Below are 18,977 nucleotides of genomic sequence, written 5' to 3'. Positions count from 1 at the left end.
CTGCACATGGGCAGCAGGTGAACCCCTGCGTTGGGGAGGCTAGCCTGCTGCCCCCCCTTCCACCTGAGGCCCTGACTCCCCCTACCAGAGCCACAACAGGAGAAGCCCTGAGGGGCCCCACTGCGACCAGAGGAGCTCTGACCTGCCTGCCCCAGCCACAGCAGGCCAAGCTGCCAACCCCCCAGCCAAGTTACTGCCCCCACAGCCAGCACCAGGCCGAGCCACTGGCCTGCCACCCCCGTGCTGGGCCAAGGCCTTCCCCAGGCTGAGTCACTGACCCTGCCACCAGTGCCAGTCCCCCACCCCCTCCAAGCACCCAGTCAAGTCTCCTCACTCCCCTGCCCGCCTCTGGCTCTCTGCATCCTTCCTCACTCCCACATCCCCCAGGAGGAAGGATACGGTGCAGCGGGGATCTCTGCAAGGGGTGGGGATGGAGCAAAGAAGACATGACAGGAGCAGGGGCCTTCCCTGGCCCATTATACCTTTCACCCATGCCCCTGCAGGACAGTGCTTTAACCACTGGGCTAATGGATATTCTGAGGTGCAGCTTCCTCAGTCTCTGCTGTTTAAGCTGTCCCACCATGGATGAACAGTGAAGGAGTGATCGCAGGGAGGGAGGTTGGCTGCTACTTTATAACTATAGTTCCCTCTCACTTATAGGTATTGGGCCAGAGCGTGTGAAAGCGGGCACCACCAAGTCCCCCTCTGTAATTTTGCAAGGCAAGCATCTAACTTAATTCCTGCATGAAACTTTTTAAGAGTCGAAGCCATCTGACTCCAGGCAAGTAGTTCCCATTTGTGGATTGCTAAACAGGGAGAGGTGCTCCCTGCAGGCTGGACTTAGGTGCCTACTGGCATAAGAGGAAAGGCTTACGACACACACTTCTCATGAGCATCTCCTCTGATCCTGCCTCCTGGGCTGACTTTGTGGAGTGCAGTCTAAGGCGCTCATTTCTCCTCCTCCTTTGTATAGGGAGCCTAGCTGATTTACTCAGTCTAAGGATCTCAGTGTTGTTACTTTGATGTTCTAAAGTGCTTACATCCTTTTGTAGATCCAGGACTCAATGCACAGATTATTGGTTTAACCTGAAACAAATCAAACAGTACTTGAGAGATAAAACAAGAACTTAATACCCTGTGTAGAAGTGATCTTAGTGTAGTTCTTGTGGCACAGAAGCAGCAACTATCTCCACCACTTTTACATTCCTTGTAGGCAATCCATGGTAGAAAAATTAAGGACCGAAGACGACAACAGCCTGGGTGATCTCTTCACAACAGATTTGAAGCACAATGCATGAGAAGCTGGTAGCACTGCACCTGTACAGAGGAGCTTCACTATAGACATGGAAACAGGGAACTTTGCAGATAGTTTCACTAAATCAGATTTACCTGAATAAAATTTGTGAAGTACATGGAACATATTGTGTATACAATAAAAAAAAGCACAGAAAAATTTGCCAGAATTACCACCTTGGAACCAGAAGCAACACTCTTTAGAAAGGTAGCAGCCGTGTTAGTCTGTATTCACAAAAAGAAAAGGAGTACTTGTGGCACCTTAGAGACTAACAAATTTATTTGAGCATAAGCTTTCATGAGCTACAGAATAAAAGCATGTTACAACATACAATTTTTAAAGAGTAAGATGTATTTGAATGTTGATTATTGCAGTTGTCTGTCGCAAGTGAAAACACACCACCACACACTTAAAATTAAATTGAAGGCACTGACTTTCCCACAGGTAAAGATAAAAAGTAAAGCACCAGTATCCTGCGAGGCAACAAACAGTAAAGAAGAAAGTTACATTCTAATAGACTTACTATGCAAGTCAACATCCAATGAGTGCCCTCTGAGGCTGCTAGGAGTGGTTTGTAACACTGCTCTAGGCAAGAATGAAATACAGCAGCATGGTACAAGAGTTTACATTCACTGTTCTGCCAGTGACATAAAATAAAACCACAATTTTAACATTGGGCCAAGGGAGACAGTAAACCATTAATGCACAAGAACAACCTGCTACAAGTTATTTCACATGTCTCTCTTGAAACAAGCTCTTTGCTAAGGCGTGGTTCCTATCCTAAACTATGCATAGAACTTCAAACTTGCTTGACTGGTAATGTATGTAAGTTCTTATATGGCACTTATCATTGTGGTATGAGTGTCTCCAAGTTTCCTTCCCTACCTCAATAATGAGCTTTTGTCCTAGACTCCAGTGCATTGCTGCACTAGGGTTGCTGTGACATCCTGGCTTCGCCCGCCCACTTCCCGGATCCCAATAGGATTACTTTCCTGTAGCCATCTGGCCCAACCCTGTCACACAGCGTTATAAGAATGTGTTTAGTGCTTAGACTTTACTGAATACTTGTGAGTTGCTCTCTGCATTAGTCTGACATAGCTTACAATATGGAATACAGATGTTATTTGAGCAGTTGTATTGTCAGCCTCTGTGACGTAAATCATCAGACTGGAGAGAGACAGTAACTAGTGTGAAGTGGCTGATCTCCAGCAGAAGGTGTTATGTCCTGCCCAACAGGGAAGGCGCATTGACACCAGACAGAGCATTGTGGGACATTAAAGAGGACAAAAGACCATTGACCTTGCCCTCCTCAACTTCACCCAAGATGTTTGAAGCATACGAAGATCATAGTGGGTTCAAACATAATTAACTATGGCTGGTGGCAGACAGTAGCTGGGACAATGTCTGGAGAGATTTGGAACCACTGTGACTAGTGATGTTTTTTTAAAATAAAGGAGAGAGAAGCATTTTAAATTACATTCTGAGAGTAGTAATGACTGCACTTAATGGAGCTACCTCTAGGTTTGAAGTATTTGCCCCAAGCAAAGAAGTAAATACTTTTACTTTGTAAAAAGTAAGGCAGCCTTTTAAAGTAGAAGCAGATAGAAAATGGACAAATTCTTCATAGCTGACACACCCTTCTTGCTGCCCAACACTTTTGATAACAAACATCTATAGATTTGTATTCTCTGTCTTTCTAATAGGAAAACTAGAAAATAGATTGCTTATTAAAATACAGGCTTTAAAATGACAACTTACTAAAATACATCTGCACATATCTTGTAGTCATTTTTTGGTAAAAATTCTCCTAAACCAATTTCAGTAGACTGAAGTTCTTTTTTGTTCTAATGCATTATCTACATGTTAATTTTCAGGAGATGAATACTCCAATATACTACAACACAGATCTATCTATTTTGCATACCTCCCTCCCCGTATATGTTGCACTTCAATCTTTTGTGATAAGTTTTATCTAATTATCTCTCAGTAGAAGAGTTAAAACTTTTTTCCTATAAAAACATCTGTAGAAATAATTTAAAATTACACTTATTTAATATAGTCTGGATTAGCAATTCATCACTGACATGAAATTGCTGCTTGGAAGGAGGACCTTAACATTTAAAAAATTAATAAAAAACAAACAGTAGGGAGCAGTTACAAAAATGGGTCAACATAGTTGTAGTGGGCTAACATCCAGTAAAACACACAAACTTATGGAATTAATGTTTAGAGCTGAATCTATCCTGTCGCTTGTTCTTACGATTATTGTGAAGGCAGGATAGAGATTCTCTCTTCTTCAAAGATGGCCACATTAGTTGGATTGTCCAGAGTGTTGTTATAATTTCTCTCAGATGGACAGAACTGTCTGGATTTACAGAACTAATGCTTCCCAACACTGGGTTGGCTTCTGTTCATTGACCGCATTAACAACAACATGATTTTGATCATACTGTGTGCCCCCTAAAAAGAAATTTCAAAAGAAAATGAAATGTAAAAAATCACAAACTGTTGGATAGAGACTGTGTCAGTGTTGTAAATGTTTCAGAGCCATTCTAAGGATACATGGCAAAGACACGTAAATCACATGCACCTTTTAAATAGAGGTACAAAAGAGGAGTATAGTCTCATCTTCTGTACTTCCCCCATTCCTACACTGCCTCCTCACTCCCTAAGGAACTGTAGAAGAGTGAGCCTATCTGCCTCCCCAGTTGGTGCCTGACTCGTGCACCTCCTGCTCCTGCTGTTGTGTGAAGGAGAGAGTAGGACAAGGATGTCAGGTGAGGCTGACCGGATCAGGACTCTGACCTTCCAATAATCAAATGCTGGCTCACAATCCCCATGTTCTAGCCATCCAGTGATGAACTGGCCTCCAAAGGCTAGCTAAGCAGTAACTCAGTATAAAAGAAATGCTGCTGGCCCACAGAACATATAGCAGTTTCAGCATAGGCCACAATAGCCTTTCTGTTGTCAGTATTCATAAATAACCACAGCTATTTGCTTTCAGCTGGTGCACTCATACTATAACGCATTAAAGAATGGCCATCCTGGGTCAGACCAAAGGGTCCATCTAGCTCAGTATCCTATCTTCCGCCAGTGGTCAATCCCAGGTGCCCCAGAGGGAACAGGTAATCCTCAAGTGATTCAACACTGTTCATATGGGTGCATATATTGTATGTCCCCACCTCCACCTCTCCCACTCTAACTACAAATTGCAACACAAACCATGCCCTTACATTAGCACTATTTCAATGACACCCGACATTATTTTCTCTCTCCTGAAGTCAGTAAATGGACAGATGTAGTTGTCTATTACATCGGTGGTCATGAATATGGATGATCAGTCCAGAGCTCCCACTGCTGGGAAGTCTCAGCCTCTAGAGCAAGGACATTTCTCAGCCGAAACATGAAATCGGTCAGTGACTAACACAGCACCCAAACCTGTATTTCTTCATGCTGTATTCATATCATGCCACAGACCATGCCACTAGCGGGTGTTTGAGTGGACTGATAGCCAATGAAGAAAATGTTCGTTCACTCAAGAAAAGTCTATTCTTCCTATTCACAAAGATGTATTCTTATAGTGAAACAAATGCCTTCAGGCAATTGCAGGTCAATTTCCATCTCCCTAGCAAGCTCCACATATTCCTGGCCCTATGCTTTCCACAGCAGCGCAATGTGGAGAGAAGCCCAAGCTGGTGGAAAGAGCTGGAGCAAAGAGCAGGTATACAAAAGTATCCTCTCTGCCCTGGAACTGCCTCTCTCCTCTGCAATCACTTTGTGGTAGCTCAGTTCTGTGCAACAGGGCTGTCATCCATTGCTCACTGTGGCATGTTGCCTTCTTAGAGAAGCAGAAGAACAAGCTTCTTATGGAGCAGCAGCAATTTCCCCCAACCCCAGCTAGGGTGGATGGCCTGTGACCAGCCAAAGGTAGTACAGCAGATATAAGACTTGTACTGCCAGTGCAAAGGGAGACCTGAGCAGAGGGGAAGTGTGGTAAGGTTGAGATCAGTGAAAGGGCTCTGTTAGTGCTGTTATTTTGTTGAGACATAGGACGATCTACCAAAAAAAAAAAAAAATAAAAATCTTGGCCATTGGAAATAACTAAGAGATAATGAAGAATTAACTAAGCAATGCTTAGTTCATAAGCAATCATCATGGTAAAATATTCTTAAATTTATGCATACTGGAATGTAACTGTGTATGTGAGAGTACCTGAAATAGAAGGAAAGCCAGATATTTAAAAGTATAAAAGTGTATGGTTATTAGGGGCAAATATCACTGCCCTGCACTATTTCAGTACACCCACAAGATGGCAACATCATCACACATTTTGAACAAGTAAGTTTATTTGCTAAAGAATGTGTTCGGGGGTAAAAAAAAGATGGTTCATTATTTGGCTTTAATGTTGCTCCAGCAGTGTGGAAGGACTAGAGACAGTTTTTATTAAATTGCCTGGACCAGCTACACTAAACCTATTCATTTTTCAGATATAGTATATATAAAATAAGTCCTTCCACAAAGCACATGTACATCGCGTAACAACAAATACTTGGGGAGGAGACAAGGTGGGTGAGCTTGTCTCTCTCACCAACAGAAGTTGGTCCAAGAAAACATATTACACCTCATCCACATTGTCTCTCTAACATCTGGGACCGACACAGCTACAACAACATTGCATATAACAATTACTTGTAACTTCATCTTTCATAGGTAGAAAGGGAAAGATGACCCCCTTATAAACAACATTCCAGAGTCTACATACCACCTCCTTGGTCAAATGTCTGAGAAAAGAGACAGACTTTTTACTGTGCCTTGCAGGCCAGTATAATCTGGCTCTGTCCAGACCCTGCATGGAAGCAATTCCCAGAGTAGGTGATCCCCACCCCAGAACTCCCTGCCAGTGGAGACTAGCAGCCGTGTTAGTCTGTATTCACAAAAAAGAAAAGGAGTACTTGTGGCACCTTAGAGACTAACAAATTTATTTGAGCATAAGCTTTCGTGAGCTCAAATATTTATTTATGCTCAAATAAATTTGTTAGTCTCTAAGGTGCCACAATTACTCCTTTTCTTTTTTCCACTGGAGACTGTGAGCTCAAGCACCTCAACCAACTTCACTTGAGTTCCAGGAGAACATCATGATACATTTTTTGTCGTCTTTTATTTGGTGGTCTTGGGACCAATTCTCATTCAGTGTAATTCCACTGCAGTTTCTCCCAATTTAAACAAGCATGGGAGGCTACATTACTCAGGTTACATTTTATTAATATTTACAATTGTCAGAGTTGCAGTTATGTCTTGCAGTTAAACTAAAAAGCTGAGTATTCCTTCTCACATTTCATCTTAGAACTTTTTACATATAAATGTTTAGGATCTCTGCCCTTCTACTTTTGAGCTTGGCCGTTTAAATCAGAATGAGAACAAACAGATAGATATTGTATTTTCTAATGCGAGCTAGCCGGTTAGATCTCTGTCTCTCTAGATCTATATTTTCCCTTTCTGAGCTATTGTATTCTGCAATTAGGCAGTTTTCAAGTATTCATTCAAAGCACATTACATGCTTTTTAAGATGTTTAATTGAAGATGAGCCAGTATACTAATATCTTTTGTCTTTGTCTAGTGGCTCAATTAAGATTGAAAAAATTCTGCACAGTGTAGTTATTAAATAAAGACACTTCCTGAACTAGACACTTTGATAAACTTGTAATTAATCATCACACTTTTCCTTGTGGGGAACAAAAATTCCTCCATCTGGCTGTAGCACAGGAGTTCTCAAACTGGGGGTCGGGACTCTTCAGGAGTCGCGAGGTTATTACATGGGGGGGGGTCATGAGCTGTCAGCCTCCACCCCAAACCCTGCTTCACCTCCAGCATTTATAATGCTGTTAAATATATACATTAAAAACACTTTTTAATAAAGGGGGGGTGGCACTTAGGGGCTTCCTATGTGAAAGGAGTCACCAGTACAAAAGTTTGAGAACCACTGCTGTAAAAGAATTAGGGATTACACAGTTAAAATTGTGATTAATTTTAGTACTCGTGGGGGAAAAAGAACTGATAGTGCTAGTCTGCGACAGGAACTATATAGGCAAACATTGCGTAATCCTGTCCTCACATTTCTGCCAACAGTTTCCATGTTTGTCTCAATAAAGCATTAATAGTTTACTCAGGTCGTTTTGTATTTGTAACAGCTATTCTGATTAATATTACAGCATTATTTCAAAATTGGTTTTAAATGAGTAAAGTTAACGAGTGGTGTTTTGGGGAGATAGTATTTGCTTTAAAAGAGAAGTAACGTGAGTAAACTGGAGAGAACGAGTTATACTGGATGAGAAAACACAACAATGGTGAGTTGTTAGTTCTGCTGCTTATCATACCGGTGGGTTTACTATGCAGCCTATGAAATCACAAGGACAGAGTGAGGATAACATCTAAATGAAACAATCTTAAAATGGTATAACAAAAGCAGCTGTAAAATATGTAGCAAGGGATACAGATCTTAGTTTGGTCTAATATTAATCATGTTTTTGCATTAAAGGAACAGCTATTTTTAAATTATTTGTCCTTTTGTATTGCAAGTCTGCATGTGTTAGACAATTCACTCAATACAAATGAAAACTAAAGAAAAACGTTCTGAAGAAAAGAAATCAATTTTATATTTAAGAAGTGTTTTATGTATATCACCAAGTTAAATTAGTAAGAACAATGGGGTATTTCTGTATACTTACACATGCACATAGGGGCCATGAAGAAACACAAGCCAGATAAATCCCATGGGCTATTGAGCTAGTTATCAGAATAACTGGGTGACATCCTATATCCTTTGTAATACATGAGTTCAGACTAGATGATCAGAATAGTCCCTACAGATCCCAGATTAAAATCTGGAATCTATAAAACCATCCTTAATCTATAGGAACACTTTCAGCACATAGTCCACCGTAAACATTGTGTAATTAAAATCACACCGAAAGGCAACAGATTCTTACCTTTGATATCTAAAACTAATGTTGGCTTCATTTTGCTATGGATCCTGCCATCAGGATTAACACACCAATATTGCTTATCTTCATTCTCCTCGAGTGATAGGCCTAGTTTAGAGCCAGGAGTTATAAGGTTTCCTACAATTGTCAAGCAGCAATCCTCAGCCATCTGTATAATTGAAAAGACAACAGCAGTCAGTCAAGGGGCCTTAGTGTAGCTGTAGAAACAATATCTGTACCCCAGGTTTTCTGGTCACGGATGGAGGGCATAGGCAGGAGATTGTGGTTCTTGTCATCACTCCCCCTCTGTTGGTAATGGAAAGGGTTTCATCCACATTCGACTCTAGACTACTTATTTTCCCCATGATCCTCTTTCTGATGGCAGCCTCCATTGTGATGCTTTTCTTTTTACTATAGAGGACTAGCAAAACAGATTCATTTGAGAGAAACATTAAAGCTGTTTTAGACTAAGCAAAGGAATTTTTGAAAAAGGGCTACCACAATTTTTTTGGGGGTGTAACCTCTAAAGTTCTCCATTTTTACCAGCCTCTGGGTACAGCAGCACTCTTGCAATATTCCTTCCCCACCCATTATATCACCAGCACTTGCATTACTGCCCACAAGCCAATACTAGGCAATAACAATGCCAAATACAATGTTACATTATTTTGTATAAACAATGATTTCCAATGTTGAAGATTACCATAAGACTCCTGTAGATAGCTAATTACTTAACAAGATACTTTACTTTCAGAAGCTAAGAATAAATTGCAGGTCTTGGAATATGTTTACTTCATTCTGTATCTCTAAACTTCTCACCTGTACTCTAATCTACTAATTTCCTCCTGCTAGGCTAGCAAAGATTCAGCGCTCACACAGAAGTTGTATTAAACCACCATTTCTTTCGCTCTACTCTGCCAGCCAGGGAGTGGGTCTGTAAAATACTCCCCTGCTCCCTCCAGTTACCGTGGAATGAGTTTTATGGCAACTCACCAGTTGTCACTTAGCTAGCTAGGAAAGTTCTCAGCTGCTTCCTGGATGCCTAGGACATGGCTTGTTATTGTGACTCAGGGCATAAGGCAACCTGGCTTTACAGGAACTCACAAACAGTTGTAATACAGTCTTTTATCCTCCTTTGTTTTTCAATATACACGTGTCAGAGCACACTGGCAGCATGGTATAAAGCTTTCGTTTGTACTTCTAAAGAGCAATGGCATAACTCAGGCATAGTTCAGTCATTATTGCAAATAATGTAGCAATCCTAAACTTTTGCTAGTTAACCTACATGACTATAGTACAGCACAAGCTGCATCCCCATGAATTCTCTGTGCACCATAAGTTTTATTTAGAATAAATCAAATGGGTTATGTTGAAATGAGAGGACTGAGATACCAGCCATCCATAGCCATATTACAACACTGCCCAAGTAGTAATATGTTCAGTTTGAGACAGAACTACCGTCATGAGGAAAGTATTTTGCACGTGATGTTGTTAAAGCTGTTTGCTCACTTGGCCTCATTTTTACAGTCTATATAATTCCTTTTTTACGAGAGCGTCTATTCTGTGCATGTCCAAACAGTACCTCAGTAAATTGGAGAGGAAGATTTGTATAATTGACACAGTTATGGAGAGAAAACGCTCCCTTTACAAAATGGCTCTATTAAATTTATACAATGTTATGAAATAGGTCACGATTCTTTGCACTCAAGCAGATTCACAGTATTAAATTTATTTTATTCACTTTAGACGCCAATTCCTGCAAGACTAATGCACATATTTTACTTTATGCACTATGAGTAATGCCACTGACCTCGATGGCACTACTTATAGTGCACAAAGTTAAGCACATGCTTAAGTCCATGGAGGGATCAAGGCTTTAGTCAGAAACCAAGTTTATACTAATAATTTGCATCAGCAAGAAGATTTTTAGGGTTTTGCCATTTCATCTTGCTGGAATGCCAAATACCATAAACCCTGAGTGTAAGCTTCAACACAATATTGTCCAAATACTGAATTCTGCAAACAATTTTAATAAAGGTGTTGAAAAGGGAAATTATCAGGAAGGTCCATACTTTAAAAGCTTTCCCTGTTTTGATATTTTAATTGACATTTTTATGGAGGGGGAAGAAGACACACAGACAGAGGGAAAACAATGCATAAGAACATGATGTTATGGACTCAATTGTATGTATGACCCTAATGTTCTTCAACAAGCAGAAACACTCAAATCAAACATGTTGGACTCAAATATCTAGTGTGTTTTAACTCAGCTAAAGAAAAATGGAAAATACACTGTTTGTTATGAGATGTTTATATAATCAAAAAAAAGGATGAGTTTGAGGAAAACACATAAAAATTATGTTTCAAGTGAACTGGAGAAGAGTGAGACATGGCAAACAAAGAAGAAAGGAAGACAGCAGAAATTAATTTTAGAAAGTCAAGAGTACATGGTGTGTTTGTTTAACTAACTAAACTAAACTAATGTTCAATGGGAACTTTTTACTATTGAAGTAAACAAAATATTTTTAAATGAAACAAATGTTCAATTCTTCTGTCAAGCCTGAAAAGGATTCTGAATTACAAAAATCTTACCAGATGTAATTATTTTCTTCAAGAAACATCAGTCTGATGCATAAACACAATATCAATCAACTAAGTTTAAACCTCACCCTGCATTTGATGAATCCATCTTGATAAACCCAGATCTGGTCATCTGATCTACTATCTTCTGTAACCTGTATTCTGAGAAGACTCAAATCATCCACATTTCCATCAGCTGACATGAACTTTCCAGTTTCCTTGTTTCGAAGTCTGAAGTATACACGTTTCTATGAAAACACCACAGCTCTTTAGCTAAACTCTCGAATGCAGGAACACACAGTGCTTTTGGTTAACCACAGAGTAACCACTACTCAGTGGTGCACTTGGGATCTTTGTCCCTTAGACTTTGGATTTCCTCTAAGGGCATTTAAAAAACAAACCCAAACAAACAAAAACCATTTCTAAGGAAAACCAGATTCTGAAAGTTCACTATCAGCATCAGTACCTTAGATAGGGCAATCAAAATGCACTTATCCTCACTTTGCATAACGCTAAGCAGTTCAGAAGCAGGCCTGAACAAGGACAGTTCTAGGAGAGGGACCCAATACATTCATTATTGGTGCCGGGCACTTCTTTAATTTCTAGCCCAGTTCTAATAATTAAAAACATAAAATGATTCATGAACTGCAGAAAGTTATTTCTCAATAAAAACTGGTTCAGTATGCACCACAGATGTTAGCGCATGACAGAATAGTCTGAGCATGAGAATCTAAGCAGTTATGGCACTTGCCCTCAAATTAGCCAATACTTCTAAAAAAACATGACAGTACTCTATACATTATATTCACAAATCAATTTGTGCATTTAAGAGTTTATTATATAAACAGAGAATGGATTTTTTAAATTTTTTTTTAATGTCTACACAGATGAAAGTGCCTCTGGCTAGTATCCAAAAAACTAACAGCTTCATTTCCTAAATTTCTGAGACTAGCACATGACAATACAGATATCAGAATGCTTGTGACCAGTGGGAAGTTAAGAATCCTGACTGGTTGTTGTAATTCAGTCAAAGTAAATTGCACAAAAACAACATATTTAGTTTAATGTGTGCATAATAGACAATTCAGACTTTGGGAGATAGTATTGTGAAGCCAAATGGCACAACCAGCATCACCATTATTGAAGACAAAATTTTGAAGAGAACCTCCTTCCATGTTCGCTATTTCTGCTGTTTAATGTTACCTTTGACTGTGTAGTACCAGAAGCAATTACTGACTATGAGATAAACTTGGCAATAAAAAAAAATTATATATATATATATACACACACACACACACACACACACACACACACAGAAAGTCTATAAAGAGGATCTCATGCAAACTCTCAGGCCCCGAAGTAGACCACAGCCTTTCTCACCTGTAATAAAGGTCGTAGAGAACCTATCTGATGATAGCCACTTAATTTACGCCAGTCTGGGATTTCACTTGGTGACAACAACATCTGACGCCCTCTATAATTACTGTATTCATAGATTATCCACCTGAATAAAACAAAATATACTTTCATGTTTATTAACTCTCAAGCATCATCTATATTAAAATGTCAATTAAATACCGCTTCTGAAATTGTAAGAAGTGATATTTTAGATAGAAATTTGTGTCATGAAAAAGTAGTGCTTAAGTTAGTAGTACTAACAACTAGGACCCTCTTTCTTTTTAAGTGGTCTCCAAAATAATAAAATTATCTCCTGATTTCAGGCATTAGTAGATTTGTGCTCAAATTTTAAAATATTTCCATTTATAAATCACACTAAAAAGAAAACATTTTCATAGGTTAGAGAGAGCATGAAGTATAATATTTTTATGTATAATGACACCATTTCAGGAAAAACACAGCGTGGTCAACCAAAATGGGCTTGTAAATATGCTGCAAAATCAGTCGTGTTGTGTACCTTTTTACTAGCTTGTAGGAACTGAATATCCACAACACACGCAGAGGGTTTTGGGTTAAATAGGGACAACCGCACTATGGGGGAGTTGTAAGCACGAACACACACCTGTCACCTATGTCCTATCCTAGGATGTCCCTCTCCAGGATTTTTTTTTGGGGGGCAGGGGAAAGGTGGAAAGTAGGAGAGTGCCAGGATTGGTATGGAAAAGTTCTGCCTGGCACTTTACAGAATGTGCACAGATTTTCTGGCAGCCTTATATTTGCAGGATCCTGCCAGAATTTGCTCGTGACTGCAAAAATACTGTATCAGACAAAACAGGAGGGGTGAATGTTCATTATTTTTTATTACTCTGAAATGGGCCACAGAGCAGGGCAGTTGTCTAGTTCCCTTTCATGTACGCAAGTCCCTGCACTCTGATTAGCTGGGAGCATGAGATAGGCATACATTTTCAATAACCTTACAGTGATTATGCAAATTTCTCTGTACCGTCTGCCCTAAAAATCTCTCCCTTGTGACTGGCTCCTCAGTAGTCCCCCAGGACATGCCTACAATAAATGTGGTCACTGCCTTAATTTCTGAGCTCCTCCCCAGCCCATCACCCATCTGCCCCTAGATAATTTAATTTTAAAATGAACCACTCTGATGCCTGGTCTACACTAGGAGTTTACATTGGTATAGCTACGTCTCTCAGAGTGTGAAAAACCCACAGCCCTGAGAGAGGTAGCTATGCCGACCTAACTCCTGGTGTAGATAGCGCTAAGTCAATGGAAGAATTCCGCTGTCCACCTAGCTGCCGTATCTCAGGGAGATGGATTACCTATACCAAGAGGAGAACTCTCCCATCGGCATAGGTAGTGACTGCATGGAAGCACTACAGCAGCTGCAGCTGTAATATTTAAAGTGTAGATATCCTTTTCTCCATGAAAGGGTAAGGCTAAGCCTCAGTTCAAGGGGCAAGGAAGAGTGGGGGGACTGAGATATTGAGAAACCTGGTGTTGGTGGAAGGGGGTTCAGCAGCTGACAGCCATTTATACAACGTATGGCATATGGATAGGAAATGCAGAGGGCTGTGAACATGCAGAACAAAGGGATTTAAGTAACAGAGTAGGGAGCACATGTATAATTGAGGGTATACTTCCACTAACTGAACAATCACCACATCCTTCGCCAAGAAACAAATTGGTCTTTGGCCTCAGACTATGTCTTCCAAACAGAAGACGAGAAAAAGCAAATCCATCCATTCCGATTGGCTAATTCCATTCCTCAATCAATCAAAGTGCAAGTATTTGAATATTTTTACAAAGAAATGACCATCTGGTTATTATGGAAATCTGACCCCTCACCTAGCCATAATTAAGGGAGTTGCATAACAGACTTAAAAGTGTCAAGTTATGGATCAGTAATTGTATAGTATCCATTGGCTCAGAGTGACTGAGACAACTCCTTTTCAATATAATAATGAGGGAGCTTCAAGTGAACTTTTAAAACAAACAGAATGCCTGCTCCTGTCCATAGGACTTGTCTACACACAGAAGTTGTACTACTGCAACTATCCTAGTACAATTATGAATAGAGGCAGTAGGCTAGACATGCTTCCCAAGCTATCTACTGCCTGAGACTACTTTCTGTTTTTTTCATAAAATGAGGTAGTGCTGGCCCCAGATGTTTCCCCTGTCAGCCTTAAAGGGCCAGTCCACTGTATTACACTTACAGTTTAGTCCAGAGTCAAACACCAATTAATGATCTGTGGATACACAGAGATGCCACAATCTGCCAGCTAGATGGAGGAAAAGACTTGTGGCTAGAGCTGGTTGGAAAAGCTTCGATGGAACCTTTCTGGAGAATGCAGTTCCAAAGTTGTAAAACGTGGCAAAATCGTGTCCATTATATTATATATCAGAAAATATAAAATAAGGCAAAAGAGAAACAAAAAAACATTTCAATAGACCTGAAATGAATCCCCTCCCCCCAAAGAAATGTACAGGGTTCGTTCCTAAAACAAAGACAAATGTCAAAATCCTTTCTTAAATGGAATTCCTATCCTCTGTACAGCTCTACTTATGACCTTTAATTTCAAACCTCTACCCAGTGAGCTAAAGAAAAAATCCCTACTAGCTCAGGCAGATGAGGGCGATTGAAGAAGATCTGAGTTAACCCATATAGTTGAGGGCAGTGATGAGCAAACTACAGTCTGGGCTCCCAGAGTTTGCAATTTTAACTTAAAAAAAAAACCCCAATTATTTAAATGCAACATTTTGGAAAAAGTGATTCACTAAATAAAAAAATTAAAAGCTAATATGTTTTAGGCAAGTAATTTGGAGGTGGTATTTACATTAGGCAGGCACTAGAGGAGTAGTCTAATTGTAGTGCTCACTTTCACACATCTAAGGATGACTTTTCAAACCACCTCAAGTCACCTTCTAATTTTGTGTGCGTGGAAATTTTGCACATACAATTGACCTGTGTGTGTTAAATTAGAGAACTCAATTTTTTTTTAAAGTGTCCTAAGCCTTTTACCTTAAATTGACTAAAGAAATGAAATTCATAACTTAAGAGCTGATCCTACTACTGCTAAAGTCAATGGGTGTTTTGCCACCAACTTCAGTAGAAGCAGGCTAATAATAAAAGTTGTCATTTATTCTTACTTTATCCATAGTGCCTAGATAATACAGTAAATACAGGAGACTTACTGAAACCATTCCCTATGCATCGAGATAAGAACAGTATATCCCATTCATAAAAGCTATGAACAATACTGTGCCGTGGAAGCCTTAACTCAGATTTGGTTTGATCTCATGGATTTGTTAGACTGCTATGCAAGGCCCGCTTCCTGCAAGATGACTTTGATGGGGCTTCACATATCAGCTTCCTGGATAAGGGACTAAGGTTGTATATTATTTTAAAACCAAATTATAGTAGTTTGGGACCCTCCTTCCAAATGATATCATGGTATCCTCTTGCACTGAGGATACCTCTCCAGGTGAGGGTCCCCTATTATTAGAAAGGGACAGATAATAGTAATGGCGGATTCAATTATTAGGATATAGATAGTTGGGTTTGTGATGACTTGGAGAACTGCATGCTGAATTGCCTGCTGGGCACAAAGGTTGCAGACCTCTCGAGACATCTAGACAGGCTTATGTGCAGTGCTGGGGAGGAGCCAGTGGTTGTCATATACATAAGTACCAATAAGCTAGGACAGGGGTCCCCAACGCAGTGCCCGCGGGTGTCATGGTGTCCACCAGGGCATTTTTGTGCGCCTGCACCGCGGAAATGCTGCCGAGAAGCGTTGACGTTTCTCAGTGGCATTTCAGCGGCGACACTTCTTCCCGCTGCCGCAATAGCAATTTGCTATTCCCACAAGAAAGGTTGGGGACCACTGACCTAGGAACTGGTAGGAGAGAAACCCTGAAGGACAAATTTAAGCAGCTGGGGAAGAGATTTAAGTCCAGGACCTCCATGGCAGCATTCTCTGAAATATTTCCAGTTCCACATGCAGGGCCAGTTAAACAGGCAGAACTGCAGGATCCCAATGCATGGATGAGACAGTGGCATTTGGAGGAGGCATGTAGGTTTACTAGGAATTGGGGAACTTTTGGGGAAAAAGAGGTGTCTATACAAGAAGGATGGGCTCCCCCTAAACCAAAACAGAACCAGATTGCTGGCATGTAAAATTTTTAAAAAAAGTCATAGAGGAGTTAATTTTTAAGCTAAGGGCTGGGGGGAAGTCGACAGGTACGGAGGAGCATGTAGTTCAGATAGACACATCCATTAGGGGAAGATTTATTAAAGGGAATTGTATTAAAGGGAATACTCTATATCCTAGTAAAGAGGAGAGAGTAGATGTTGAAAAACTACAAGTAGGAACGGAAGAAAAACAGTCAAACGAAAAAAAGTCCCATTCAATTATATCACATGAAGGTAGACAACTGAATATTAACAAATTTTATAAGTGCTTATATACAAATGATAAAAGCCTCAATACCAAGATGCAGGAACTTGAATGCCTTGTACTAAATGAGGATATTGATATAATAGGCAAAACTTGGTGGAATGACGACAATCAGTGGGACATGGTAATACAAAGATACAAAATATACAGGAATGAGAGTAGGTCATGCTGCTGGAGTGGCACTATACGCGAAAGAAAGCACAGAGTCAAATATAGTAAAAAAATCTTAAATGACAAACTGTGTCTATGGATAGAAACCCCATGCTTCAATCATAAGAGCATAGAAGTAGGAATATACTATTGACCACCTGTCCAGGATGGTGACAGTGATTGTGAAATACTCTGAGAGATCAGAGAGGCTACAAAAACAGAAAAACCAGCAATAAAGGGGAATTTCAATTATCCCCATACTGACTGCGAATATGTTGTCTTGGAGATAAAATTTCTGGACATCATTAATGACTATTTCTTAGAGCAGCTAGTCCTGGAACCCACAAGGGGACAGTCAATTTTTGATTTAGTCCTAAGTGGCGCAAAGAATCTCATCCAAGAGGTAAATATTGCTGAACCACTCAGTAATAGCAATCAAAATGTAATTAAATTTAACATCCTTGTAGGGGGAAAAATACCAAAGAAACCCATCACAGTAGCATTTCTCTTTAAAAAGAGGAACTGCACAAAAATGAGGCCGCTAGTTAAACAGAAATGAAAAAGGAGCAGTCACAGGAGTGAAATGTCTGCAAGCTCCATGGAAACTTTAAAAACACCGTAATACATGCTCAAACTATCTATATACCCCAAATAAAAAATACAAAATAGAAAGAGGACCAAAAACATGCCATCAGGGCTAAACAACAGAGTAAAAGAGGTAGTTAAGAGACAAAAAGACATCTTTATAATTTAGAAGTCAAATCCTACTGAAGTAAATAGAAAGGAACAAACTCCAGCAAGTCAAGTGTACAAGTATAATTGGCAGGCGAAAAAAGAATTTGAAGAACAACTAGCATAAAAGACATGAAAACTAACAGCAAAAATTTTATTTTAAAGTACATCAGAAGCAGGAAGTCTGCTAAACAATCAGTGAGGACACTGGAAGATTGAGGGGCTAAAGAAGCACTTAAGAAGGACAAGGTCGAGTTGCGGAGAATCTAAATTAATTCTTTGCATTAGTCTTCGCTAACTGGTGTATAACCTATCGCTTAAACCAGCTTCTATACCAGATGACTGGAGAGCAGTTAATGCAATGCCAGTTTTAAAAAAATGTTCCAGATGTGATCCTGGCAATGACAGGTCGGTAAGGCTAACTTCTGTACCAGGCAAATTGTGGTGCAGGGTTTGCAGTGAATGTGGATGATCAAGGTGCTCATTGTGGAGAACCAGTCTGCTGACAGAAAGCTCATGGAGAGAGAGTCTAGTCCTGCCCCATAAAGTTTACCTTCTCTGTGGGTACAAAACTGACTTGTCTGTTTACAGAGACCCCTAAAGAGGCGAGGCGGCATCAAAGAAACTGGACCACAAAGACAACTTCTTGCCATGATTGCCCCACTAGTAGCCAGTGATGCAGTTAAGGGAATACTGTATGTCCCTTCATGTCTCATCTGAGCTGCTGTGACCGCGAACACCTTCGTAAAAAAATCCCTGGTGAGGTCGCTATGTTGAAGGGAAGAATGCGAAACTGGTAGTGTTGGTCCCTGACCTTGAAACGGAGGAACTTCCTGTGAGATGGATGGATGTCCTCATGAAAGTATGCATCTTTCATGTTTACAGCCACAAACCATGCTCCTCCTGGAGGGAGGGAATTATTGATGCCAAAATAATCATCCAGAATTTCAGCTTTCTGATTAATATATTTAGCTGACCAAGATCCAGGATGGGCCTCCACCCTCCACAGGGATGAGGAAATAAGGTCAGGCTGGATGCCCTCTATCGCACCCTTGAAGAGCAAGGAGTCTGTTTCTGCTGAAGAATCAATTGGTGAGAGGGATCCCCTGAAGTGGGTTGGGTGGGAGGGCGATGAGGAGGGAAGGAAAAACTATGGAGTATCTATGATGGATGATCTCCAGTACCCAACTGTCTGTGGTGGTCTTGCCCCAACTGTGGGCAAAGAGGGCAAGGCAGACAGCAAAGATGATGGGCAGCAAAATAGGTGGCTCATGGGTGTTGACCCACATGTCTAAAGTGACCATTGGCCTACAGCTGGGAGAGGATTGCTTAGGTGTCAGTGGCTGGAGCTGAGAAGTGAGCCCCCTGGGACCT

The 18,977-nt window shown here is 40.3% G+C and overlaps 2 protein-coding genes across 5 annotated transcripts in view; one reads left to right on the top strand and one right to left on the bottom strand.

The window, feature by feature from the left end:
* Positions 1 to 4,511, top strand: part of RTN4IP1 (reticulon 4 interacting protein 1) — a 42,332-nt gene extending 37,821 nt beyond the window's left edge. For 2 of the 4 annotated variants that reach the window (XM_043510754.1, XM_043510753.1), the window contains one exon: positions 4,299 to 4,511. In XM_043510754.1, coding sequence (XP_043366689.1) covers positions 4,299 to 4,496 — 198 coding nt within the window. In that variant the 3' untranslated portion in view covers positions 4,497 to 4,511. Of the gene's footprint in view, positions 1 to 660; positions 697 to 1,213; positions 1,280 to 4,298 lie in introns of those variants that run through there. The other 2 variants (XM_038394125.2, XM_043510755.1) reach the window with 2 other exon arrangements.
* Positions 3,653 to 18,977, bottom strand: part of CRYBG1 (crystallin beta-gamma domain containing 1) — a 66,650-nt gene continuing 51,325 nt past the window's right edge. Inside the window, exons 19-22 of the mRNA XM_038394118.2 lie at positions 12,235 to 12,358; positions 10,944 to 11,102; positions 8,281 to 8,443; positions 3,653 to 3,754 (exon numbers count right to left, since the gene is read on the bottom strand). Of these exons, the coding sequence (XP_038250046.1) occupies positions 3,666 to 3,754; positions 8,281 to 8,443; positions 10,944 to 11,102; positions 12,235 to 12,358 (535 nt within the window). The 3' untranslated portion in view covers positions 3,653 to 3,665. The remainder of the gene's footprint in view (positions 3,755 to 8,280; positions 8,444 to 10,943; positions 11,103 to 12,234; positions 12,359 to 18,977) is intronic.

Source organism: Dermochelys coriacea, chromosome 3, assembly GCF_009764565.3.
Source record: "Dermochelys coriacea isolate rDerCor1 chromosome 3, rDerCor1.pri.v4, whole genome shotgun sequence".
Lineage (NCBI taxonomy): Eukaryota > Metazoa > Chordata > Testudines > Dermochelyidae > Dermochelys > Dermochelys coriacea.
This window is presented reverse-complemented; position numbering and strand designations above follow the sequence as displayed.